This window comes from Lithohypha guttulata, assembly GCF_036872675.1.
Source record: "Lithohypha guttulata strain CCFEE 5908 chromosome Unknown scaffold_2, whole genome shotgun sequence".
Taxonomy (NCBI): Eukaryota; Fungi; Ascomycota; class Eurotiomycetes; order Chaetothyriales; family Trichomeriaceae; genus Lithohypha; species Lithohypha guttulata.
In genome coordinates, this window is record NW_027042751.1 from 1,549,502 (window position 1) to 1,575,765 (window position 26,264).

Below are 26,264 nucleotides of genomic sequence, written 5' to 3' on the forward strand. Positions count from 1 at the left end.
ACATCTCATTGATCTCAGCAGGTGTACGACGTGCAAGTTCTGGCAGAATCAAACAGCATACAGCGACCGCGATGATACCAGTACCCCCGAAACTGTTCATCGTTCGCTGGACCTGGATCATGGTATTGTCACATAGAAGAAGCCTGTTCTGATACGCCATTTGGCTGATCCATTGATCATAAGAGGTGTGGTGAAGCTAAACATGATCGCGATCATATTGGAGGATGCCATGCTCATCTACTCAGTCGTAAACGTAAGGACAAATCGACTTTTTCGAAGCTATGCGAGGAGGTTCGGCGGAGGAAAGGCAACAGAGCACAGGTCAGATGCGGCAACCATATCGATGTCTTAATCCTCGCGAAAACCGGCGCCATCGGGAGAGTGAGTAGCGAGAATATCTCGTATTGGGAAACGCTATTGATGATATGAGTCTCGTCACCGATGAATAAATCTCAAGAGAATGAGACATGCTCACGCAGACATTTTGTATCAGACAGCCCTCCTCATGCCTTTCAGATTCCTATAGGCATGGACTGTGTCAAGTGGAGCAACAAGTGAGCTTGGGAATTGTCATGATCTTATGTACAAAACTGACTACTACAGCTAATCGAGACCCTGAAGGCCAATTGGGTCTGGGTTTTGGATGTCGAATTGGATCGATTAATCAGAGCGGAACACAGCAGGGAGAGTGGTAAGGATAATCTGGCCACGATATCCTGGGATACCTCTTCCGACGATGCTGGAGTCGTTACAATATCTGGCGAACTCAGGCTAGATCGTCCTATTGAGCTTGTTAGTCAGCTACCAGAACAAGAGCAGATGCTTCATGGTGTTACGGACAAGATTGCCTTTAGCTGGAAGCAACCACCATACAATACTGCTGTCAGGCCTGCATGAGGATCTGAACTCGAGGTGTATCGTCAAGGGGATGAGCTAGCAATAATTGAAGGATCGTGACCACACGACAACCAATTGACTACGGCAAGAACAACTGTGCACCCAGAAGTATCGCCCGCGGGCCAGCTAAAGATCGGGAGCTTCCTCGAAACCGTGGCCGATAATTTCCTCGCTCGAGCTCGACTTCACGTTACGATATTGCAACATAGAACGGATTGCACGAGGGTAGCTATATGCGCGGCGGCAAGGCGAGAACTTGTGAAGACTCAAAACGGGACGAGGTCGGACTACAGCTTCAGAAATAAGGATTGTTGATAATCAGTTCTGCCAGCCGTTATCAGTCCCTAGAACTGCCTTGTTATAGGGGGTGACCGCCTGTGGCTCAAGGTGGAAGGTATAACGAAGCTGAGTAACGACGACGTTCCATCGCGTATGCTTGGCATTCTTGGCCTACTGGAGGACTTGTCCTTAACAAGAAGGTGCGTATTTGATATGAGCTTTATCATATTGTTCCACCTACAGTAGTCGTACGACAACACGTCTATGACGAAGTTCAAGCCAAGCATCAAACTATGGCGATACTACGGGGTCACTATCGCACTTTGTCGCCGGCGATGTGCGGACGATCGTGTGCTCGGGAGCTCACACTTACTGTAGCTACATAAATACATCCACCGCCACGTCAAATTCAGAATCCGCCTCGAAATCCCAGACCACATCATGAAGCTCTCTACCGCGTCTGTCCTCGCGGCACTCACTGCCCAAGCATTCGCCCAAACCAATTTCACAGGTGATACCCTCCAAGGCTATCCAATCATCGAGTACCTCGACCTCGCCGACGTACCAGCAAACACAATCTCACGATTCTGGATCTCAGCAGCCGAAGCTCAAGGAGGTCTGCCATACTTCCTACCAATCTTCGTGGCTCGTGGCTCCACAGGCTCTCTGGAAAGTGGCCGTCGCCTATCTCTCTCAGCATCGATACACGGTGACGAGCTGAATGGTATTCCAGTTGTGCAACGTGTGTTTGCTGCCCTGCGTGACGTGGTGTCCTCTGGTAACTTCAACGGCACAGTCATAGGCATACCCACCCAAAACATCAACGGCAACATTCTGAACCAGAGAAACTTCTTCTCCAGCTCGAACAATGGCTTCTTTACCAACCTCAATCGTGTCTTTCCAGGAACCAGCATAGCAGAAGGAGGCAGTATAGCGACGTCCTACGCCTACACAATCTGGAACAGCGTATGGGGCAACGCTTCAAACGTCGACATCGCCGTCGACTTCCACACGCTATCTACAGGCAGCAATGGTCCGCTATGGTGCTACGCAGATTATCGTCTCGATGGCGTGCAGCGACTCGCCGAACTCACTGAGGCGGACGTGATCAAGATCGACCCTGGTGAGCCAGGCTCCATCGAAACCACCTGGGTCGACTTTGGCGTCCCGGCTATCACGCTTGAGATCGGACCGGCCAAGAACTGGAATCAGACTCTTATCAGCCGATCCCAAGAGTTCGTGTGGCGGCTCTTGGACGACTTGAATATGCTTCCTTCGAATTACACGGCACCCCAGGAGGCCACAAGTATTGGCTTGGAGAACAGCTATCGCGCAACGAATTTCTCTACGACTGTTGCTGAGAGGAGTGGTTGGGTGCAGATGAATGTGGTTCCGCTGCAGGACGTTGAGGAGGGCCAGGCTGTGGGAACGGTTTATAATTCGTGGGGTGACGTGATACAGAATTTGACGGCTGGTGCGTCGGGTAGAGTTCTGACGGTGAGGGTGGATGCTGCGGTTGAGCAAGGTGCTGGTGTGCTTGATATTGCGTATAATGCTACTGCGTCGTAGTGATACGTATGCAGAGCTGCTTCTAGAAGACAGTGTCGATGCAATCAGCTGCTGGTAATACTGCTTCATGAATGTAGGTCGTCAGAGTGCATCCTCCAATACTAACTGACAGCGACTAAATGCAGCTTCTTACACTACAAGCTCTATGAAGTCGAGGAAGAGAGCGTCCCTGGCATGTCTACAGCCCATAGCACCTGCTAACCAGGCCACCACATTCCGCCTTTACCCTTGTTCTCCTTACTCTTCTTCACGCTCTCAAGCTCCTTCTTTTCACGCCCACTGACCTTATACTTACGACCCTCCTTCCTTCGCATCAAGTGTTTCTCTCTCGTACCCTTTCCGCCCTCCCAAAATCCCGTCGTGACGTGCTTCTTGACAACGCTATGTCCGCACATACGGCATGTATCAGGATGATAACGCTGCTCGCGCGAACACCAACCACAAATCATTCTATCTGCATGCTCGTTGGAATGAGGATTGTCTTTCTGTGCTGGATTGGTGGTAGCTGAGTCGTGGCATTTGTCACAAGGAAAGACGCGGTTGCAGCAAGAAAATCGGAACCACCGGTATGACTTTGCATAGTGCTGGCATTTGCCGTTGTCGGGCAGTGGTGTTCCTGCGCTGATACCTAGCCTCTCCTTGGGCTTGGTCGAGCGGAGTGGAAGTGTCGTCTTCGATACTGTCGTAGACACGTTGAGGAATTTTACCTCCGGAATGCTGAAGGTCATCTTCGAATGACAAGATCGACAGTTCGTGAGCTTTGAATCACCTGCAACAGCAACGACACCTGGTGGTGATGGGTATGTCGTGCTGCATTGCGCGCATGTAGGCTGGAACAGCGACGGCAGAAGGTCAGATATTGAGCAATTCTCAACCTCGATATGCCCTGCTCGTGATGAATTGACATGCATGAGCTCGAAGTGGTAAGTGGCTGAAAGTACAGCACTACATTTCTGGCAGGTTAGGGATCGTTGTGTAACACCAGAAGCGTTTGTTGCTGGTGTGAGGTCCTTGAATTCTGCTTGCTCCTTACAGCGATTGCACTTGACCGCGATTGACAGCTTGGAAATCTGCAGGAGTTCGATGCCAGTCATATCAAGACGTGGCAGCGAGATTTGGATGCCCTTCTCGATAGCGGTTGGCAAAACCATACCCTCGATACTGTCTTCGATTTCATGCTCGGAGTCCTCCTCACTATCGTACTCAGAAGATTCGGAAGAGTCAACCTCATCTGGTACATTGCCCTTGTTGGGTTGCTGCCATTCTGGTGGACGAGCCATGTATCTGAGGTGTGGCCGAGCTGGATCGATTGTCTCATTCGCCGTTTGTTGTTGGCTAGTAGATGATGGCATGATTTCGTTGCTATAGTCGTGATCGACACCCACATCTCGTACCTGGGTCGATGTTGATGATGGTACTTTAGCCATCTTGCCTAGATTCTGCGTAAGATAGTTTATGTGCGCCATGAGGCTGAGCTCCGGCTTCTCAACCACACGCTGCTCGAATGCAATTTCCACATGCTCGGCCTCCTCACCGTGGACACCCTTGAGTATGATTGTGCAAGGCTCAAGGGGATAAACTTCGGGCACAATCAACGCTGTGTCTCTGACTGCTTGTAACGAGGCGGGCAATACGCTGTGAGATATATTCTGCAATGGCACGTTGAAGGCGATACCATCTCCTACTTTCGAGAAGAGGTCAGAACGTCCAAGACGTGCCTCCAGTTGTCTAATCTCTGCTTCACGCCTGGTTTTCGCTTCGCGCAGCTGAGCAACATCGTATCTCAGCACGGCCGGTACGTCAACCGGAGCCGGCTTCACATGCTCCTTTTCAGGCACAACTGGTACCTCTTTAGGTCTGTTAGAGATGAGCTTCACCGTGTTTGCTTTTGTCGACGTCAGAAATCGCTCCAGGCTCTTATCCAGCTCGTTCAGAAGAGCGAGTAAGCTCTTTCCCGGATGTTGACTAACAAGCGAATTGAACCCCTGCTCAACGTTAATCTGAAAACCCCTGGCCATCTCAGGGTTCTGCACAGCAAGCGTTGGCTTTCCATTTCGTGGATATGTGCTCGGAACACGTAGCACGCATTGCAGTCCGTTCTCGAGCTCAAACGGGAAGTCTGGATCTGTAGGAGACAGCCTAAATTTCAGAGTGGTCTCATCGCCAAGATCAGCCCGGAAGGGTTTGTGTCTTCGAACCACCTGGGTAATCTGATACTCTCGAGGATCATCGAGTTCTGCTTGGGCTACTGGTCTTGAGACAGGCGCTCTGCTCACATTGGCACGCTCCAATCGTGCACTCGACACAGTTGTTGCGCTTAGAGCACGCGGGTTTGTGTGCGAGAGCGCATGAGGTTCTGCATCTGTTGAATTGCCCTTTTCGATCAAAGAGGAAGGTTCCACTGGCTTAATATGTTGGAAGCGACATTGATTCCCTGCACGGCACCCTGTCCATCAAGATTAGCACGTGCTGAACCTAAAGATATCGCCAAGCACGAGGAACGATAAAACTGAAGGGCTGGGGCCGGTCCATACCGCGGTCCCGAGCCAGGAGGGGCTAGGGGCAAAGGTACGCGAAAGCGAGTACCGCGTGATAGCTGTATTGCTTTTGAACAACGAAGCACAGGCACGACCGGCCGACTCAGGTCCAGCGATAGAATAGACGTGTAATGTAAAGACGACATACCTTTCCCTGTCACAAAGTAGCGACAAATCGGTCTCGATTGCTGCAATTTAGTTCTCTTGTCTCCTGATGATTCATGCTGGCGACTAGCACTGCTATGTGTTTGGTTGATATTTGAGTCTGCCAGCGCATCATAGTCAGCATTCATGTGAAATCATATGACCGCGACAGCAGGGAACGACATGGTGAACTGGCAAGCAATCACATCTTGTTGATCGTAGATTGAGCGTCAGGGACCGTAGCAGTTCGTTGGCCAGAGGCCAATTCGTAGCGCTACATTGTGTTTTGAAGCGCTTGCGAGATCGGTCGCTACAGGCAGATGACCACAGTTAATGACGCTGCACAACGAATGGGAAGGAATTCGCTGCAAATGCGGTGAGTGACGGCGAATGGCGAAGGATTGAGAAGAGCAATTTGCAGGTGAACTCGAGAACAATTATCGAATGGGAGAAGCTCTTGAGCGGTAGCATATGAAGAACTTACGAGCATGTGAAGGATGTTCTAGGGTGGCAGCTGCAGAAGCTGGTTCCCCGGGACTTGCAGCGCTAGATGTGTTGTCCATCATGAGAACGAATCTCGCTTGTGGAAGTGATAGGTGAGTAGCTGTTGTGGCAGGTGACCAGAATCCCGGGCCGATTCGAGGGATACTGAACCGGGTGTCTGGGAAGGTGGTTGTGATTCGAATGTGATAGGTACCGCCTCAAGAGAAATAGCGAGGATAGATAATGCTTGATGTCCTGACACGACGTATCCTATCAGGTAACAAGGGTCAAGTGTCGAGGAATAGAATACAATGTAGTCTGTCGATAGTAGGATTAGTCTCGTGCACAGGCGACTGAAAATCGCCGGGAATTTTGAACGGTATGGCAACTGGTTGGTCTGTGGCGGAAGAACGTGCAGGTGAGATGTTGATGAATGAAAAGTCCATAAATCTTGCCACGCGCATGATCATATCATCGAGTGACAAGAATTTCACAAGGTAAAGAGTGAGTCATCTCGGAGCACTGGTATAAAGAAGATTCTGGTTATTGCTTCGTGCTGTGCTCAAATAGGAAATTGGAACATGCTTGAATCTTGAGAAAAGTCACGGAAAGTTGAAGACTTTTGGACTTCGCGTGCAGTGAGGCGGTCCAGGCAGAAGAGGCAGGAGCGACAACATGAACCGAACAAGACAGAACGAGGGAGCCGCCCCTTATTGCTTAATCACACCACATCGAGTATGTAGGAAGAATTGAATGTAAGTATTGTTCGGTCGAAAAACTGCGGTCTGTATACATGTGGAGTACCCCTACAATGGCTGAGTGTTGTCGCAGTATGAACACGCATACGTGGTAACAATGCCGTGAACTCTTTCGCTCGAGTATACACGGAAAGCTTGAAGCCAATACCAACGTTAAGGGTGCCTCTGAGAGTGCTCTCTACAATTGTAATCGCTACATATGCAACACCTATGACCCTACAACCACTTGATAATCTATTCGAATAACCATGGACGTTCATAGCAGTTCCAGAGAAGCAGGGGGCTGGTAGTTAACTATTTCGAGTGTGTACTGACAGTAAGATATGTAGAACGATCTGGTGTGCAGTCGCGAGTATAGATGCTCAATCTCCTCTCTGACTGAGCATACTTTGGTCACACAACGCGTTAGTGGAACGGATTAGCGCGACTCAGCGACTCAGCGGCTCAGCGAAGAAAACGGTCCATCGCAACAGGTTCAGGACTCGAGTACAGCAGACCACAGCGACCGATGGAAACACCGACGAATGACTCAACCGAAACGGGCTTTCCATGCAGGAACGTCATTGTCTTGCAGATCAGAACCACCAACCGAGTGGGTCACTAGGTATGACTCGACTGACTCGACGTTCAATAAAGGTGTTGTTTTGAGAGCTCATAGCTCGAATTCCGCAGTCGCAACAGACTTGCTTCAACCCTCGGTTGAAAAGGACATGCTTGGAATTGTTATGACGAACTATGCAATACAAATTGAGGGTTTGCGAATGATATTGCTCGCGTCGTTTACCTTCATCGCATTGCAACCACTCCATCAGTCTATCGCGCTAGGCGTCAATTCCGTTCTTACCCCGGACCGGGGAAGCCAAAACTGGCTGTTAAGCCTGGGGGATGGTGTGCATGGAGGCTCAAAGCGGCTGAACCTTAAAGCAGTTCGGGCTCGGAAAACTCGTCTACCTCGAATCATGCCCCTGTCTCTGCAGTAGAGCCGACCGGTATTGAGGAGAAACACGTATTGAGATGGATTACATTCCCGTAGAGTACGTAACAATTGAGGTGCGGTGGTGTCGTCTCACCCCTGTATCAAGGTCATTATCGTGTTTGGGTTTACTCATTGTACGCTTGATTACTCTGATAGTATTGTTTTTTGATCTCGATTGTGTCTGGTTGACATCATCTTGAAACTGTCGCTCCTCGTCTCGAAGTGTTGTGTTCCACTTGGTTTCCCGTTAGAACGTTGATCACGCGCTGATCACTCTGCTCGGCAGTTTGCTCATCAAAATGTCATGGGGATTTCGGAAAACTGTGCATCATCCAATCTTGCTTTGGCGGCTTGAAGAAAACTCTTATTCGACGTTTGAGCTCACAGAAATAAATTACAGTATCGTTACAGGACATAGATGCATACGAGCCACCATACTAATGACGAGGTGTGCAGCTTGTAATCTGATGCGGCCAGTATCCAGCTGGATATGGCAAGTTGATCGTGCCACCAAGGCTATAATTGCCGACACGCAAAGTACAAAGAACCTTGGAGAGTTGACATCTCAAATAAACGAGGTCGCTCAGAGACTCGTTGTGGTACCTGACGCCTTGGTCGACTAGGCATTGAGACGTCCAGCTTTACGAAGCACTATTCTAGGTAGAGATCGCCGACCATGATACCCAGGACGTAGAGAGAAGGGACAATAGTCGAAGCTGCTGTCCTCGAACGAAGCACTGATGTTGAACCATAAGAGCCGCTCTGCCACACTCGCAAAGCACTCCTGGCTCCCTGCCTCAGTCGGGATAGAACATACACTTTCGCCAATATGTTTTTTATGCAACGATCGTCTGAATGCTCGCTGTCAATTGTCTCGTCAATATTGATCGTGAAATCCACACTACCAGAAACCAGCCTGATGTTTGTACGAGTGCTGTATGCCTGCATTCGATATTATCACCCTTCAGAACTTACTCGTGGCCGCCATCATCAGTTGTGTCGACACCGCTATTGCACGTGTCGTGATACAAGGCCAGAACATTGGCGAGCAAAAAGGTCAAGTGCCGGCAAACACTCCTTTACGTCGTGCAAGAATAAAGTCCTTGTACTTTGTGGAACAATTTGAGCAACGCCGATGAGCCTCATACAGTCTGTACCACTGGGCAATTTGACGCATGAGTTCTGTTTCGCTTAGTTCTGACTGTTGACGGTACCACGTTCGCTTTCGGAAACCTATTCTTCTTAGTATTTGTCGTCCTTACTCTACTCGTGAGGTAGACAACAATATTGTCTCCGCGATCGTATTTTGGGACTTGAAACAGGTGACGTTGATTGTTTCCTTACCGACATAGGCATGAAAAAGGACAAAGCTGTCCCATGACCTCTGCGAACCCGTTTCAGGCGAGAATTGCTTTGCTTGATCTCTAAGCGGTCAAACGCGCGAGGACGAGCTCGGGTTTGGCATTCGCGACGACTAATTTCTTCGTGGGGTACCACAAGTTGACTGAACCTCGGGTCAAATCAATATCAACTGACTGATACCGAGAGCTTTGAGCTTTGGTAAAGCTTTTAACACACCTGGGCATTTCGGCTCGAGACCATTGCAATCGACGTTTGACGCTTCCTCGTTCGTATTCCTGCTGGCCTGGAGATTTGTTGCACGAGACGTGAAACGTGCCATTCACAGCTCGCTTGTCCACCGTCAGCATATCTCTGGGACTATTGTAGCCAGTCCTGCCCACATCTAGTCCCTAAAAAGCAAATGATGGCCACCCCGTGGCACGTTGCACTCGTTAACTTGCTCATACATCTTCATGGCTTTTGTGGCTCGAAGCTTAGCTGGTCCGGCTACAATCGGTGTTCGCGACCGAGCCTATAGAGACCCACAAGTTGCTCCGTCTCCTTGCACTTGCCCAACTTGTCGACTCGTGTCGGCTATGCAAGAAGCATGGCCGATCCATGCTGCCAGCGATGTGGGTCTATTTTCCGCAGAATCGTGCATCGGATCACCAGGTCTGGATTCAGTAATCATCTCCACATTGAAAGCACTTACAGCCTTGGTTGACGCGGCTGCGTTGCGCGTGACAGGTCTTGAATGTAAGGCTGCTGATGTGGCACAACTTACATCAGTATTTTCCACAGCTCGTCGTTGTTCTTGTTGTGTCAACAGTGCTATGGACGATTGGTGGCTATTGAATGTTTGCACTGCACACTTTCATTCGTCCTGTTGCGGTGCATCTCCTGCTTCTTGGAAGTGTTGACAACTGCCAGAAACGTCGTGGCTCGCACACTTTGCAGATAAGCGAAGAAGGTATCAATACCTGTAATTCACGTGCTTTACACACACACTCTAGACCCTGCAACAAATGAGAAGAATAGCAGCGATATAGCATAACTATTATTGGCCAGTATTGGACTGGAACAGATGGTCATGTTCGCAGGTGTGACATCGAAACAGTCAGAAATAATCTTCCCAACAAAATTCGATTGGTTTCAGCAGCGCCTTCCACATCTAACTAGGTAACATAGACTTTGTTAACTGCCGTAGCTAACAAACGTTCCCGTATTCATCCTCCAACAGCCTATTGCTCGTTCCCTCCTCGTAACGGCATGTGACCAACACAACACCTCGGTCGCGTGGTAAAGAGTATTGAGTTTTAGTTGATGCTTCGGGTTGTAACGCTCCTGGCTGGGTCGCGTCGGTACTTCTCCGGGACTTTCTGCTTCGCCCTGGCTATCCTTTTACGTTCCGGGGGAATTTCGATGAACGCAGCAGAAATAAAAAAGGTGTGCCTCGTTCATGTGCAAGAAGCTTTATCGTGCGACAATCGACGTACAAACGGCCTCGGCGATTCTTCGTTCAATAGACGGCACAGCTACAGCTAAGAAACAAGCATCATCCAATGCAACGTACGTGTGTAAGACGAACTTTCTGCTCAGTAATTGTATGTATTTTAGTCGTGGCAACGTGCTACCCAAAGCTAGCGAATTCTAGAGTCGCACATGTCAAACAAATCCAAACTTTCTGTTGGTACTTGTAAGACATGGTACCACTAACTTGTTATTTTGTTCATCCTCACCGCTCTCGAATCCAGATAAAGTATCAGTATTACGATATCTGCGTAATATGCTCTCGCTGCGGCGAACAGGGTATAGTTACACAGCCTTGTCGGCTCAATCCGCGTCGCGTGAAACTGGATTGCTCATATATCAAAACTGTCATTACGACTTACTTCGTGACTAATCGTCTCTTTCAGGATCCTGAGTTCAAATCTGAGCTCTAACCAACTTTTGCCTCGCCCATTGCGAGTATGGCTCGTACCACAGTCGACCATAGTAGCCATGCCAATATTCGTAATCGCTTGAACGCAGCAAAATAGTAAAATACAGTTATAGATGATCGTGCGTGAACGCTGGATCATTTTCCAAACCAGGACTTGCATCCGTAAACGTATGTATATGCTTCCTTTGACATGCAGACGTAATTCCAAGGATCACCAACCCTTAGTGTGGTATTCGTTGGCTACATTGAAGCAGTCATCGAAGGAGTTATTATTCCTTATAGGTTCGCGAGATGGTAGGTTTCGAGTGGGCCCGCCCTGTGTCCGAGCCGTTTGACCAGCTCTGTGTAGATTGGCCATAGATTTGGCTTCTCGCTTGAGGAATGCGTTGATTGTTGTATTCTTTTGTTGTCGTTCCCACAAAAGATTTTTACGTAGTGACTCTGTAAGTTCGGTAGAGAGCATGTTCCGCCGTGTAGTCCGCGGGGAATGTGCCATTGCATAAGCTGCCTGGTGATTTGGTGGTGAGATTGGGATTGCTCTGCTGTTATTCGATGGTCGCATCATCATAGGTCCCTCTTCGTCGTTGCCATCTGAAGACGTCGCTATCGAGAGTCCGTTGTGTGAAGATGTTCTGTCCATGCGTCGGATAGCTGGCGATGACTTTGACGCAGCACTGAGGAGGCCTTTCGCTCGATCGCCTTCTGTCAAGCCAGCAGTAAGTATGGAACGGCGACTAGGTAGATGCGCGGTGCTGTCCACTCGCTTGAAGACAGATTCCACCGTTGACTTCTCTTCCTCTGGTTGTTCGTCCTCCCAACCGTCCTCGTCATCTTCTTCGATAGCAGAGTCATCGATGGCAGAGTCGTCATCTTCGTCATCGCTGGCAATAGCGTTATCATCGGCAGGACTGCCTCCTGTCTGTATATTGTGCTGCTCTACAACCTCTCGAAAGGAAGTAGTCTTCTTCTGTTGTCTGGGTCTGTCATCGTGACTCATGCTTTTAGACAAGCTGCTCTTCCTCGGCTCAAGTATCTGTCGTCGATAGGACATATTTTGTTCGAAAGAGCTTTCGTCATCTTCGGAGGAGCCACCCATGGTGAACATGGCAGTCTTCTTTGATGTGGCATTCTTGGGAGTGCCTCTAGATAGAACCGGCATGGCTTTACTGATGGACGAGCTCCCTCTCGTTCGTATCGACGGAACAGGGGAGAAACCGTGCACTACACTACCAGAACGTATTAGACCACTAGAGGAGACGCTGGTGTCCGAACCTCTGTGTTGGGTGTCTCGCTCCGTACCCGTGGTATCGTTCGTCGTGTTAGTGGCAGTCGAGATACAAGATGACTCGATGTTGGAATTGATGGATTTCTGGTCTGAGTTTTCTGAGACAGGCGAATCTTTCGAGATCTGCTTTGGAGGCGACATTTCAGCCACACAAGCGCGTATCTCTGGGTCTAATGGTACCAGGTGCTCTGTTTCGTGAATCTTGGTGATGATCTTCTCCAAGCCAGTAGGTGTCAAGTGTTGTTCAACGCCTCTGGATTTACTCAAAGCCGAGTGCTCTAGCGTTCGTATTGAGTCGCCATCGCTGCTAACTGAGGCTAGTGAGTTTGACAAGGAAGGAACGTCTTCTTTCGGTGGTAAGGGGATGTCGATCGCTGGTACAATAGTCTTCTCAGGTTGTGGCGGACAGCACAAAGTTTCTCTTGCCCACACTCTCCAGCTCATGTTTTCCAACCTCTTGCCATCTGGGATCGTGCTCGCACACCTCGAGAACACTGCATGTAAAAGTCAGTGTCGCCCAACAGAGAGGCGATCTTATCGTCCTACTCACCCGTCCACATCCCAAACAAATTCTCCACATTCCTAGGGTCGATTTCGTGTAGTTTGTCGAGCTTTAGCTCCAGCACTGGAGCGGCATGGAGCATATTGATGTCTTTGTGCCCGCGTGTGGGCAAGCGATAAGATGGGGAAACCTGCTTTATTGTCGAAATTCTTTGTTGCCAGTGAAGAACGCGTAAGGACCGGCCGAAAAGAGGCTCAACGGTTTTGCGCCGTTCGCAGGTGTCGTGGTGATGTCAGAGCAGACGCGGTGGGTGAAATAGGTGATCGATGATGAGAAGTGCCGGTGTTGAAAGTCTCAAGCACCGGATGTGCGTTGCTATGAGCAGTATGCAATCGAATGGGTTGATAGCCAGAAACCAGATCGGTATAGTGGTAGGGTTCTCTTAACACGGAAGAGGAAATAGTTGAATGCAGCAAGGAGGGCGATGTCTGGCAGTTATGGCATGCCAGGGCGTTGGCGGTGGACCACTCCGGCTGGGCTCCAGCACCAGAAGCACACAGACTCCAGAGCTCAGGGCCAGCGATCACCGTTGGTTTTGGGGTGTAATGACACGGGACATCCAGGGGCACGATTCGCGTACGGAGTACGGAGGTACACAGATGTTGGTTCGCCGCCGCCGGTCGCAGAACTTGGTCATGTGCTTGGACAGAGATCTTCACTATCTGCTGGAATAGCTTGCAGCACTTGAGAGCTAGGCGCATTAACTTTTCCACTGTCTGGTACCTGCTGACAGTTTTCTTGACTCGCGGCTTCTGAGCTGGCTTCTTGTGTGCAAGAGTAACCGCAGGCTAGTTCGTGCGCTCTTGCTTTCTATGGACAAGCTACAAACGTGGCACCAATTTGCACTTGGGCAGACTCAAACTTCACCAATACTACGCTGCTACGTATCTGAACAAAGTCACGCATGGTGGTCATGTGTTCTATTAGCAGTTCCTGTTTCTAGTTTCTTTTGCTGCACAAACTTTCTTCACCATCTTGCCAGCTTGTTCTGGCAAGTCACACTATTAAAAGTCTACTGGACAGACTAAGCCTTGATTTGGTTCACCCCATATACTCCGTAAAGTATCTGCGGCTGTTGTTCCGCCCGAGCTCACTTGGCGCTTCCTTCCTCTTCGAGACCTCCTCAGGACCAGACCCCTGCCGCCGGACTTGCTCCAGATCGGACAATCGGATATTACTGGCAAAGAAGTTTGATGACGTTAGAATGAATACTCGTGGAAACAAAGCAGTACCTCGATAATGTCAATATACTCAGAGCTCTTCTCTCAAATGAAGAGCTCTGAAGAAGAGAACATTGCTTTACTTTCTCAAGACATTGCATTGCGTACCTCGGACAGAAAGTGGTGCACGTACATTATCCGCACGGACGTTCCGTCGACCGGAAACAGCCTGAATACACAACTTCTAGATGTAACGGGACTGAGAGAATTTCGATCCATCAAAATGCGGAACCAAGAATAAGAGGAAATAATACTGTCTAGTCGAGACGATATTCCATCCTTCCACCCAGATATACCATGTATTAGTCGGCGCCGCCAGGTGCTATCCCAAGGCTAAGGGGAGTTCCAAGTGACAGCAGAATCGGGGAATGGACCGGGTTGTGGAGTACCGATCTGAGATGGCTGCACGGGTCCTCGTTCCAGATTGTCGCGGTCAAGCATCTTGAAGTTCAAGGTGACTAGACATAATCGTTATCGACTTCAACAACGCTAGATACCTAGCAACCATCGTGCAACAAGACAATCGTATCAACAAAGGCGTAGCGAAACTCATCTCCTTCGATGCGCGACAGGCACAATGTGGCTCATGTGATACGTTTCAATCACAGATACAAGTTTTACTGTTAGTCGAATATCCTATCCCTGGGAAAGGAGCGGCGCTCGCAGCAGATAGAACGACGACCACATCTTTCGTCTCGAAAGTATTGACGACCTTCGAAATCACAAGGGCAAACGCAAGAAGCTGAGTGGTCAAATGAATTGTTTGACAAAAACTGGCGGTAAACAGCCACTTCCGAGTTCCAGCCACTATCTGGTTCCGAGACGGAGTTTTATGCATGCATGCTTCATCCGTTGTCTTGGAAGCAACCAATTGATTTCGTTGTTCGTAGAAATAACAGATACCACGCTTCAGCCACTGACTGTGGAATTTGTGTCAGGAGAAGCTTATCTATCTTGGAGGTCTACCAGAATGAGTGTGCGAATGCAGATGTAGCTACTGTAGTACTCACATGGCACACCATCAGTAGTCCAAATAACGTAGCAATAGTAGACCGTGGGGGACACAACCTCGACCATCCACCACAAACAAGCAAATCTCATTCCTTCTTTTCATCCATCCGAATTTCGTACAATTGGCTTCAACTCGCGGGATCATGCACAATCGAGCGTTAGATGTCTTCCAGTGTCTCCTCCTCCTCCTCCTCCTCCACTGTCTGGTGTTGGCACCAGAGCAATGGTTTCAACAGACAAGCTGCGTCTTCTGGGAAGCGTTGTCTAATCGACACGCACAATTAATGGTGCATACTTGAGCAAGAAAAGAAGGAGCATGGATGGTTCCTGGTTCTGAATGCGTGACAAATTCGAGCGTCAGACCACCATGTTGATACTCAATATTTTTGTCAATCTATTGCCAGCCGTTATGATGAGCTTAGGCCTCAGACAAGTACAACAAGTATGTTCGCACAGCACTGTGCTTCATCTTCTAGTAAACCCTGGGTATCACACTTTGATGCACCTTACCGCTTGCAAACGTGCTTGCTTCTTTATGCCCTAAACCAGGGAACGCTAACATATACTTGATACGTGAACCTAACCGCTCTAATACTCCGAACCTTCTTCACCTGGGACAATGACCTGCGAGATCTTTAAGATCAGTCGACACAGCTGCGTCGCCAGCAGGAGTTGCTGCTTCTTGCCAATCAATGGATCGATAACAAAGTGTTCCTTCATATCGTTGCTGCCGGTCTGCATACAATCAATTCCAAGTTTGCTGTTCTTCTCGTTGTTTTGTCTCGATTTGACAGCAGCAAGAGCTTCGATGGGACTAAGACCTGAGTTCTCTGCTAGCGCCATCGGCACGGCATCAAGCGCATCCGCGAAAGCTCTCATAGCGTACTGTTCTAGGCCCGCGTTGTTAGCTGCAGCATCTTCAATGGCCAGAGAGCATGCAATTTCCGCGGCACCACCTCCGTAGACTACCCGGTTATCTCTGACCAGATTCCGGACGACACAGAGTGCATCGTGTAATGACCTCTTTGCTTCGTCGATGATCATCTTGTTGCTGCCTCTTACAAAGACGGTTACCGCCCTGGTGTTGGCGCACTCCTCGATAACCAGCATTTTCTCTCTGGTGGTGCCAAAGCTCATCTCTCGGACTACGCCGGCTTTACCAAGCTTCTCGGGGCTGAGATCCTCGAAACGAGGGACTATCCTGCCGTTTGTGGCAATGGCGATAAGCTCGATCTCGGGACCACCTACCCATCGTACGGCAGGTAACTTGTTTTGTAATAAGAGATGGTTTGCTTCATCGTCAAACCCCCACTGACATATCGCAAGGTTGGCGCCAGTGTCCTTTATCTGTTGTATCATCTCCTCAAACTTTTGTCGCTCGTACTGCTGCAGTCTCTTAAACTCCTCGACGGATGTGATATCCAGCTTGTGCTTCGTTTTCGGTTTTGGAGGCTCGAACGCACAGGTCAAAATGGCAATCTTGGCATCTCGAACCTCGTCCGGCATTTGCGGATGTGAAAAGTCCTTGTCAATGATTACTCCCTTGACCAGTAACGAGTCTTCAAGAGCACCACCAGATTTACCATCCACCTTGATCAGCTCAAAATCGACGTCTTTTCGCTCCAGGTCTGCCACCGACATGACAGCATCGACAGCTATCTGCGCAAACTGGTCATGGGCTTTGCTAACAATCTTGCTGCCTAGACTCGTCTTTGCAACCTTCAGTAGATTTGTTGTGTTTTCTCTTGTAAATGGTATCTCGTCACTGATCTCGTCCAAATGTGCTACCGCAACCTCGCATGCTTGATCGTAGCCGTCCGCAATTCGTATAGGATGTATGCCTTTGTCGATGAGGTCTGCTGCTTGCTCGAGTAAAGAGGCTGCCAGAACCACCACGCCGGTTGTACCATCACCAATCTCGTCATCCTGTGATTTCGACAACTCTACCAGCAGCTTTGCAATATGATTTGATATTTCCATCTGTCCCAGAATAGTTGCACCATCGTTTGTTATCGTGATGTCGCCGTCTGGGGATATAAGGATTTTGTCCAGTCCTCGTGGACCGAGGGAGGTTTTGACAATATTGGCTACTGTCCTTGCTGCCACGATGTGCTGCTTCACGGCCTCTGTACCTGCTATTCTCTTCTTCTTGCCTTGGTCTCGTACGACGATAAAAGGTCGTCCCTGCTCATCTTTCATCACCTGAGCATTAGACATATCCAGCTGCATCGCCATATTTGCGAATGGCCCGCAGGCACTTCGTCAATATAAGGATCTGCAAGCTACGGCCTTGTGGTTAGTGTTCTCGCATTCAGTCTTGAAGTTCGGCAAATGCAGGGCTTTCGAGTAGTATATGCAGTTAGTCGCATGTATCAAGTCTGCCTTCACAAAATTTCGGGACATTTGGACAGTGGACCTCAAACACCCACGTTTAGGGTTGAATGCCTTAGCGCCTTTTTCGACAGTGATGTTTGTGCCCCAGGCAGAACTAACCTTCTTTCTCCACAAAGCGCGTCACGTCTGATAGAGGCTGGTCGCGTTGTTCAATCCAAAATCACTCTCTCAATAGCCCTTCTTCTGTGTCTGCTCTGTGCTTACTTTCGCGTCAAAAATGCCACCACGTAAGTTACAACTCCACTCGGCGCAACCGCTAGGAAGCTTATACCGGAGCAGTTCTAAGCGACAACAGCGACGACGAGGATGTCAATGGAGTGTCTGCGCATACAGAGTCTCGGGTCGAAGCTGATGTAGAGGTCAAAGATCAGTTGAAGGACGACTTTATGACTGACGTCGAAGAGACAAATGGCGCAAAGGCTGCGCAGGAGGAGAAGGAGAGAGTGTCGCCTACAGCTTCCGTTCAGGGCGACGACGATGATGAAGAAGAAGATGAAGAGGAAGCGTGAGTGATCAACCTCCCGCAAAAGACTGCACTAATATTGTGTTTAGCTACGAAGTCGAAGCTATTCACGATCACGAATTCAGAAGGAAAGGCAAACAATACGTTCTTCTCTATAACGTCAAGTGGAAGAACTATCCTACGTCTGAGAATACTCTTGAACCAGAGGAGAACCTTGTGTAGGTCTCCATCTTTACGACACCATTGTGCGCTTGCTCATTCCCTCCAGTGGATCACGAGACATCCTCGCAAAATACCACCACAAAATCGGAGGAGCTCCTCAACCGCCAACAGGCGGCGGAGACCTAAAGAAGAAATCCTCCAGAAAATCACTACGCACAGACAGTCAAGCGTCAGCCACCGAAGACTCTCCAGCACCACCAGCCAAGAGACAGAAGCGAACTAAAGACGAATCCGATGCAGAAGACGACGATGACGGCGGAGAAGACTTCACCAGCAGCTGGCAACCGAAAAGCAATAACTGGGAAATCGACATCAAAGAGATACGCACCGTCGAAAGGGAGACAAGCGGCGATCTCTACATTTTCATAGTCTTCAAGAACGGCAAGAAATCAAGAGTGAAGAACGGTGTGGTCCGGAAGAAGTGTCCTCAGAGACTGCTGGACTTTTACGAAAAGCACTTGTCAGTATAAACATTACGCCAGAAGAAAAAGAGCCATCAAAATCACTTTGTACACCACCAGCTCGGTGATTGGGCGCACTGGTATTGAGCATTCACTGACGTTTCTATCTCCTTGTAACAGGAACTTTGCGGTAAGCAATTCTCGGTAAACAGCTGGCCGTTTCGGTGCTGGCTGAAGCACATGAGAATTGCACAACTATGGGACGTTACCCGAAAATCCTTGAACCAGGACAACACACCCATTATCCTTCGTTTACTGAACGAGGCTTGTATTACAAAATGGTGTGATATCAGCATGAAATTTGACGTCTCCTTTTCTGGTCAAGTGGAGTTTTATGTTCAACAATGGGGTTTTGTTAGTACTGTTAGCGATTGAGCCGGACAAAGAGGAGCTACTACGTAATTCGGTACAAATTTGACGCGATTGAAGGCAGTCACGCGTGTATGGTATTTCCTAAACAACAGCAAAGCAACAGCACACGACAACTCGACGAAGTTTAGGGACAACTTGTCTTGTTCCCTCTGTCGTAGATTACGTCCAAGTTGGCGAATCTTCAGAATGGGTAGTAAGACCAGATTTCGAGCAACGTGTCGACACCTTTTTCCTAGCTGTTTGTACGAACTCGCAAAGACGATGAATATAACAACAGCCTCTGCCTTCCCGCCATCGCTCGCGCGGCAGTTGCATTCCATACTGATTGCGATTGTCGTCGGCCTCTCAGCCTGTCCTAACGGTCACTTTGACGAGATAATACCTATCTCCCAAACATCACTTCTTCTCCATCGTGTTCGCTGTCTGCGCTGCAGCCATCCTTGCCCTAGCACTCCTACTGCCTCCTAATCTTGGACCTTGACTGATAGTAGCACTCGTGTCTTTGTTAGAACCAGCAGCTTGGTTTTGCTTCTGCTGCCTCTCTTTTCTCTCCGCAATTGCATCCAGGAACTGCTGCTGAAACTCAGATGCTATCTTTTCATCAGCTGCCTCGTCCTGTCCTGTCCTTCTGCCAACACCAATCTCTTCTGCTGCATCGTAAGTGCCATACCCGTTCTCGTGCAGGACTTGCTCGACCAGTGCAGCGCGCTCGATGTCTTCCGGATCTGGGCCTTTTCGAGGACGTGGTCGAAGCGGCTTGCCATTGCGGCCCAGACGAGGCTTCCTCCTCCGTCCTTTGGTTGGGGCGGAGTGATCGAGAGACTGACCAGTAAGTGCTGCTGATGTTCTGGTTAGGTTAAAATTCGCGGCCGATGGCCCGAGATCGACCTCGGAGAGATGTTGAGCTGAGTGTTTGTCAGGATGAGATTTAGTTCGCTCTATCGATGACCTGAGTGCTTCGTTTTCGAATTCGAGGTCTGACTCTGACGTGTATTGATGCTCGCTCTTCGATGGCGGCTCGTCCGACGGTGTATTTGAGGTGGATATGGCAGACTTAAATCTTTCAGCCATTGACCGGTCTATGTATTCCATCCTTGCAGTGTTAGACAGTGTCCTCAATCTATTCAAGCACGAGAAGAATATCTCCTCTATGGCTGCGAGTGCCTCCTCTACATCTTCAGGCGAGGAGAACTCGTCGTCGTCGTCGTCTTGGTCAGCGTTCGACTCGTCGACTTCAAAGCCAAGCAGTGGTCGAATGGCATCAGAAGAGAGCTCATCGTGCCGCTCGTCAAGTCGGATATATATTAAGGCAAGCGCGCAAAGTACTAACACCTACATTTTTCTATTCTCGTCATTTTGTTGTGTTAAGCGACCAGGCCCAACGAAGCGGTTGGAAAGACCTCCATTTGCTACTGTGTTCGCCTCAGCTATCTTTGACAAAGCCGTCGAGTGGTTGGAAGCCTCTTCGTGCGGCTGTTGTCTTGTGTTAGAGAAATGCATCCCTGTGCGTGTGGTCTTCCGACGCTTGTCTGCTCGAATGATCGTTTCCCCTCTTTGGTCGTCGACATCATCTGCTGGAGCTGGAGCATTTCGCAAGTGCTCCCTGGTGTTAAGCCTCCGCCGTTTACTTGCTCGGAAGCCAGTCGTGTCTGCCATGCCGTCTACAACTGATGTGGTAGGTGTTCAGGATGGTTACAACGCCACGAATATTGGAAAGGTTATGATTGCACAGAGCCACGTGACGACGCTTGCTACCTATTCAAACTGACACTGCTTCTAATTCTACAAGCAGGAGTGGTGACTGAGGCTAAGCAAGGAGAGATGCCAGTAAAGAGAGTGATATCCAGCCAGACACGGCATTTAACGTAAGACAACACGTTGAAAAAAGTCAGATGCAGACCAAAATTGAGATTGAAGATAGGTTTGAAGGTCTTTTGATGCTGCTGCCACAATGAATCTTCTCTGCTGCCTCGAATCAGAGCATGGTAATGAACCATAATTTGCTGGTGTCCACGCACACCGCTTAGACAATCGCGTCTGTGTGGCCAGTTCACCCATGGTTCTGCAGCGGCTCCAGGCCCTCGACATCTTCAACAAACCAGAACTCCAGTATTCACACAACAACGCTGTCTATATGCAATGTGGACACATGATGAATGAAGTAAGGCGTGTCTTCCGGTAAATTCTCAGGCAGCTCCAGCCCCCACTTCCCCCGTGTGTTCTGCAGAATAACCGGGGTCGTGTAATTGTGTGGTTCTCCTCAATCCTTCTCTATTTCGCATCCTTCGATTGCATAAAAGTATAAGCAAAGTATGCAGCAAGGCCACCAACAAGGATGACAGCGTACAGACCAACGCCGAAACTGCTGTCGCTCTTGCTTGCGCCACCAGGCCCGGCCGAGACCTTGTCTGTGGCAGCGACCTTTGGTGCGGGATCACCGTCCACTCTCTTCAAAGTGCCAGCCTTCATACCTTCCAAGATCTCTCGGGCCTCGTCTGAGTGGCCTACATCTTCAAAGGCTTCTGTCGCATCTTGACCGGCGACATCGAGAAGGACTTCTTCACCGCCTCTGTGAGTATGTTAGCCTGCACAGAAAAGTATGGTGAGTCAGGCTGGACCTACGGATGTTCGTCCACGAAGGAGGAACTGTTGTAGACCTGGTCGTGAATTATGACAAAGAGATCCTTCTTGGTGTTGTGAGCAGCCACCTCTTTGAAAGTGAATTCTTGAGACATTGTGAATTAAATGTAGAGCAAAGTGGCCACGCTATAGTTTGTGTCAAGGCTCGAGCAGGCGTACAGGAAAAAAGATTCGTATATGGCAGTTCGTCCAGGAAGTAGAGGTGGTATGTCGCAAGAAGCAGAACGAAGGTGTTGTCCGATGATACGGAAGGACAAATTGAACATCAACTATTGATAGTCCATCGATTCAGAAAGTTGTGAGGTGGGGCAAGGCCGCACAGTTGGGGATCACCTACCAATCAGACTAGAAGAAATAGAGATGTTCAGGGACTGATTCGGCTCTGGGAACGAAGACCACCTTCGGGCCATCCAACGGCATTGTAGTTTCTTCACGTGCAGTGCATACGGGATCTTTACCTGAATCTGGCAATGCAGGACCGACCGCGTTCTTTCCGCTCGAGCTCGTCTTGGTTCCGCGTCGCATTTCTTTGAACTACTGGTACAGCACGTTGGCGCATACCTCCTTGTTCATCAATGTTATGGTCTTCGCTACCTTCAGTTCACCCGACTTAGCACTTTCACGGCAGCCCAGCCTGATAATCCCTCAACAACCATGGCTCAGCAGGTAAGCACTGCTGAAGTGCCACAGTCCAGTTCTAAGAAGCTGCTCACATCCCTGAAATTCTGGTTGTCGCAAACGCTGCCCTCGAGGAGTGAATTGAAAGGAAGGATAAGCGACGAAGGAGGAGTTGTTGTAGAATTGGAAAAAAACGCCGATTACTGCTTAGTCGATCCACATAAGAAGAATACATACTTTTCCCCATGCACCCATGACTACAGATTTGTCCTAGACTCTCTACAAGCCAACGAGCTTCAGGATCCTGGTGATTACGAAAGTGCTGTCCACAGTCATACAGATAGACCTGCCCCTAAGACTACGAAAACTCCTTTTACCGCAGCTGATGATCAGATTCTGTACGATTGGATTACACCTTTTCGTGAGAATGGAGGAGGCTTCTCTGGTCAAAACATCTACAAGCAACTTGCTCGCATACACCCGCATCATTCTTACCATAGCTGGAGAGGCAGGTACTTACACCATGTCCAGTATGCAACTAACATGAAGGTCACTGAAGATGCCGACCCTGCTTTAGACCTTGCGAGTGAAGTCCCCATCGATGAACAAGGAAGAGCCACGAAGAGGAGACGGTTGGATGACGTCGAGCTCGACCATCAGGTACAAGATACAGATGCGCAGTCCGAGCAGGCAGACGAAAATACAGTACTAGACAATCAAGGTACCGAACTCGAGCCACGAGACACCAAGCAAGCAGAATTGCTCCTAACAAAACACATCAGAGCAGCAGCGCAAACGTATGGCTTTTCAATAAATGACTCTCAGAACTTGTACAGAGCTGTGCCTTTTCTGCTCCTCCGAAATTCTGCCGAATTGGCACAAGACTGGGAGAAACTGGAAGCTCTCCGGAAGCGTCACCTAGCTCGTGAATGGCAAGCCTACTATGAACAAGTTATTCTGCCGCAGTACAAGCGCCAAAATAAATTATATACAGGTCAGCAACTTCAGAAGCACATGCACAACACTAAGCTTCATGAGGAGAAAATAAAGCCTACCTTCAACGACGAAGAGTTGTTGCCTGGTCTTTACACACGCAAGCAGCAGGAATATGAACCTGAGATCGAGAGGGCTCATGCAGAGACAGTGCAGATCGGCATAGTTGACGCTCCAGACGAGGAGTATGCTATGTTCTTCCCAGCGGAAGTGTCGGATTTCAGATCAATGGACCCGCCAATTGAAGTACATGCAAACGAAGGTAGAAAGCGTAGCCAACAGACAAATTCCACACAGAGCACATCGCAACCTTCGCAAGCAGTTCAGGTCACTATGACCACACTCAGCCCCAAGAAGAAGCTCTTTGGGCACAGGCTCGACCAGAGCCCGCCCACTTCCCAGCCCGTTTCCCAGCTTCAGACTCAACTCGATTACCATGTCACTTACACACAAACAAGCTCTAACAAGCAATCTTCTACAAACGCTTCTACGGGAAGTGCAAATGCTACAACAAACTCAATTCCTTCATCTACAGCACAAAAGCCTCCCGTTTCATTTCAGCTGCCACCAAAAAGTGCATCCACATCTCAAGAATCTATGGCTTTCGAGACCGCCTTACAAAACCAACCTGAAATGTCGAAGAACGTGCATCTCGATGGGGGTGGAATCGGCGAATGGGATCAAGAGGAAGACAAGGCGCGGCATGAGGGCAGCCTACTGCTAGACCTTTTGGAGGATGACGAGCTGGATCAAAATCAGAAGATTAGCATCGGAGGATCGCCATCTGATTCAGAGTCAAGTTTTCTTGGATTCGACGTCACACCTCAACAAAGTCAAACGAGGAGAACTGCGACTCCTGCTCAAGGCACCATCCCTAGAAACAACTTCACAGAGATGGAGGACGAAGTCGACAGCTATGAAACTGAAGATGAACAAGAGGGTTACTTTCCGAAGATGCCTGCCAGTCAAGATCAGTTGTCGTCACGAAACGACAAGGCTGCGGAAGCCATCACAGCCACGGACAGAGCCACGGAGTTGGAAGTAGTAAGCGACCCACAAGCATACGCTGTGCAGCACGAACAGAACAGTACAAGCAAGGACGTTGCTAAGCGCATCGAGACCCAAGCTCTGTTTGAATGTGCTCCGGTGGATGAAGAACATACTGAGCTCGACCTGCCTTCCCCTGAGGGAGGCTGGGAAACATTGGGCTTAGACGTGACCATGATCGATGCTGAGGCCGAAGCTGAGGCTCAACAAACTAGTCAAGATACTGCCTTGCAATCAGTCGAGCCTCTTGACGAGCTCCCAGTTACACGAAGCAAGTCGCCTGCTATATCAGAGAGGACTATTGACTCAGATCCGCCTGATGGAAGCCTGGACGATGATGCCGCTACAAGAGCTCAACTTCGTAATGTCTATGATGGCTCATCTGACGAAACTGCTGAGTCGAGCTCTGAGGAGGAACCACAGGCTGTACATGCGCCAGCACCTACTCGACTACGAACAGCTCCTAATCCACCTCAGCCATCTGCTCACTCAAACCCACCGAACCATAGAAGTGGTCCTATCAACGAGATATCCGCGCACAACAACAGAGAAGAATCTCTCTGGCCAACCGACATCGCCCTACCCGACGAACTCCAAGCCTGGGAAGCACAACAATTCCAAAAATACCCATCCCTACCTCCCAATACCCTCCTCCGCCTCGCAAGCACAACACTCCAATCAACACTCAACAACACCACCGCCTCCTCCCTCCTCCTCTCACAAATCGTCGCTTCCTACAACGTCTGGGAACTCAACCGCAAAAACCGCAACAAGGCCTGCGGTCTAAAGTATAAACCGCGAATGCCAACTGCTGAAGAGGCGAAAACGTTCCTGCCGGATGATTTTGGTGGGGTATGGACGCCTGCTGACGATAATGCGTTGATGAGTGGGACGGAGGCTGGGATTGGGCTTGTTGAGCGGAAGCATACGAGGGCGGGGGTGCAGCGGAGACGGAGGTTCCTCTTGCATCGCTAGGAGCTGCTTGATGGGAACGGAGGTCGATGCTATACTGCTTCGAGAGGGGGGAGCGACAAGGGAGAGTAAGAGTTGTGAGCTGGGCTGTATGTATGTAAACAGCAAGATATGTACCCAATATGTGATGGACGAGCGAATTTATTGAGGGAAGCACGGTTGCGCAAGTTACGTATCCGAGCTGGAGTATTACCACATTCGCGAATTACGCAAAATTCTATGCTACACGCTTGAGGAACGCGAAAGTCGCAACAGAAAGGAACATGGTGAGGACCGAGTGATAGGCACTACGTAGTGTATCAATTCTACGAGGCCGAGGCCACGACTCAATCTCCTAGATAATTCGCACCTATCTCGTTGCTTGCTTCCTGTACAATCCTGTGGTCTGACATGATGCATTTCCAGCATCTGTATCTCCAACTTCGTACCACCACATACTCCTAGCTGCTTGGCTGGTGTCCGGCTGCTTGCGCCACTCTCAAAGAACATTATCGTGGGGAAAAGGGAAACACTTCAGAAGTTGTGTTGCGCCATTCTACACAACCCCCATTCTCGCCCTTGTTCGAGAAACGCACCTTCTTTGGACTCTCTGTGCAGCGTCCCTACGTCATCGATAGCATAGACGACTTCAGACCACATATTTTGCGACAAATGCTCCCAGCTCTTTGCGCCGGAAAGAATCTGTGCCCGGCTATGGCAGCAGTCCTATGTATCGTTGTGGTTCGAGGACTGATGCCGACGCCAAAATTTGTGTATCTGGGAGGCTTGTTGCCTGTGCTGCTATAGTGTCTTGCAAAGTATAGCCATGTAATGTGGCGTAGGCAGGTAAAGCTTTAAACCGTGGAATACGAGTACTTGCTAGGTAGCAAGATACCGCAGGTTGATAGTTTTTGCTTGCTTGCTAAATGTGGTGTCACGTGTTCGCAATGGTGCAAGAACAAAATCAGCGTCCACCAGCAAGATATTAATTCCCAGTATTGAACCATCACATCGCAATGATTAGTGTTGCGATTTTCAAAGAGCAGGTACTAGATCTTCTCGTATCCATCCCTTCTTGTCTCCGCGTGATCAACAGCAT

At 49.3% G+C, this 26,264-nt stretch overlaps 8 protein-coding genes across 8 annotated transcripts; 3 read left to right on the forward strand and 5 right to left on the reverse strand.

Moving 5' to 3' along the window:
• Positions 1-1,617: 1,617 nt before the first annotated feature.
• LTR64_002681 (uncharacterized protein) lies at positions 1,618-2,745 on the forward strand (the record flags this gene model as incomplete). The annotated part of the gene is made up of 1 exon (XM_064897049.1): positions 1,618-2,745. The coding sequence occupies one exon, from the start codon at positions 1,618-1,620 to the stop codon at positions 2,743-2,745; it is 1,128 nt and encodes a 375-aa protein (XP_064755999.1).
• Positions 2,746-2,942: 197 nt separating this feature from the next.
• Positions 2,943-5,575, reverse strand: LTR64_002682 (uncharacterized protein; the record flags this gene model as incomplete). Its single annotated transcript, XM_064897050.1, has 2 exons — positions 2,943-5,191; positions 5,431-5,575. The coding sequence occupies 2 exons, from the start codon at positions 5,573-5,575 to the stop codon at positions 2,943-2,945; spliced, it is 2,394 nt and encodes a 797-aa protein (XP_064756000.1).
• Positions 5,576-11,137: 5,562 nt separating this feature from the next.
• Positions 11,138-12,855, reverse strand: LTR64_002683 (uncharacterized protein; the record flags this gene model as incomplete). Its single annotated transcript, XM_064897051.1, has 2 exons — positions 11,138-12,705; positions 12,762-12,855. 2 exons carry the CDS (start codon positions 12,853-12,855, stop codon positions 11,138-11,140), a joined length of 1,662 nt encoding a protein of 553 aa, XP_064756001.1.
• A 2,737-nt stretch (positions 12,856-15,592) lies between these two features.
• Positions 15,593-17,239, reverse strand: CCT5 (T-complex protein 1 subunit epsilon; the record flags this gene model as incomplete). The annotated part of the gene is made up of 2 exons (XM_064897052.1): positions 15,593-16,248; positions 16,321-17,239. 2 exons carry the CDS (start codon positions 17,237-17,239, stop codon positions 15,593-15,595), a joined length of 1,575 nt encoding a protein of 524 aa, XP_064756002.1.
• Positions 17,240-17,615: 376 nt separating this feature from the next.
• Positions 17,616-18,553, forward strand: LTR64_002685 (uncharacterized protein; the record flags this gene model as incomplete). The annotated part of the gene is made up of 4 exons (XM_064897053.1): positions 17,616-17,625; positions 17,678-17,903; positions 17,951-18,079; positions 18,130-18,553. 4 exons carry the CDS (start codon positions 17,616-17,618, stop codon positions 18,551-18,553), a joined length of 789 nt encoding a protein of 262 aa, XP_064756003.1.
• Positions 18,554-19,312: 759 nt separating this feature from the next.
• LTR64_002686 (uncharacterized protein) lies at positions 19,313-20,271 on the reverse strand (the record flags this gene model as incomplete). The annotated part of the gene is given in 2 exon segments (XM_064897054.1): positions 19,313-20,241; positions 20,253-20,271. 2 exon segments carry the CDS (start codon positions 20,269-20,271, stop codon positions 19,313-19,315), a joined length of 948 nt encoding a protein of 315 aa, XP_064756004.1.
• A 916-nt stretch (positions 20,272-21,187) lies between these two features.
• On the reverse strand, positions 21,188-21,651 carry LTR64_002687 (uncharacterized protein; the record flags this gene model as incomplete). Its single annotated transcript, XM_064897055.1, has 2 exons — positions 21,188-21,485; positions 21,539-21,651. The coding sequence occupies 2 exons, from the start codon at positions 21,649-21,651 to the stop codon at positions 21,188-21,190; spliced, it is 411 nt and encodes a 136-aa protein (XP_064756005.1).
• A 559-nt stretch (positions 21,652-22,210) lies between these two features.
• On the forward strand, positions 22,211-25,189 carry LTR64_002688 (uncharacterized protein; the record flags this gene model as incomplete). Its single annotated transcript, XM_064897056.1, has 2 exons — positions 22,211-22,222; positions 22,247-25,189. 2 exons carry the CDS (start codon positions 22,211-22,213, stop codon positions 25,187-25,189), a joined length of 2,955 nt encoding a protein of 984 aa, XP_064756006.1.
• Between the last annotated feature and the right edge of the window lie 1,075 nt (positions 25,190-26,264).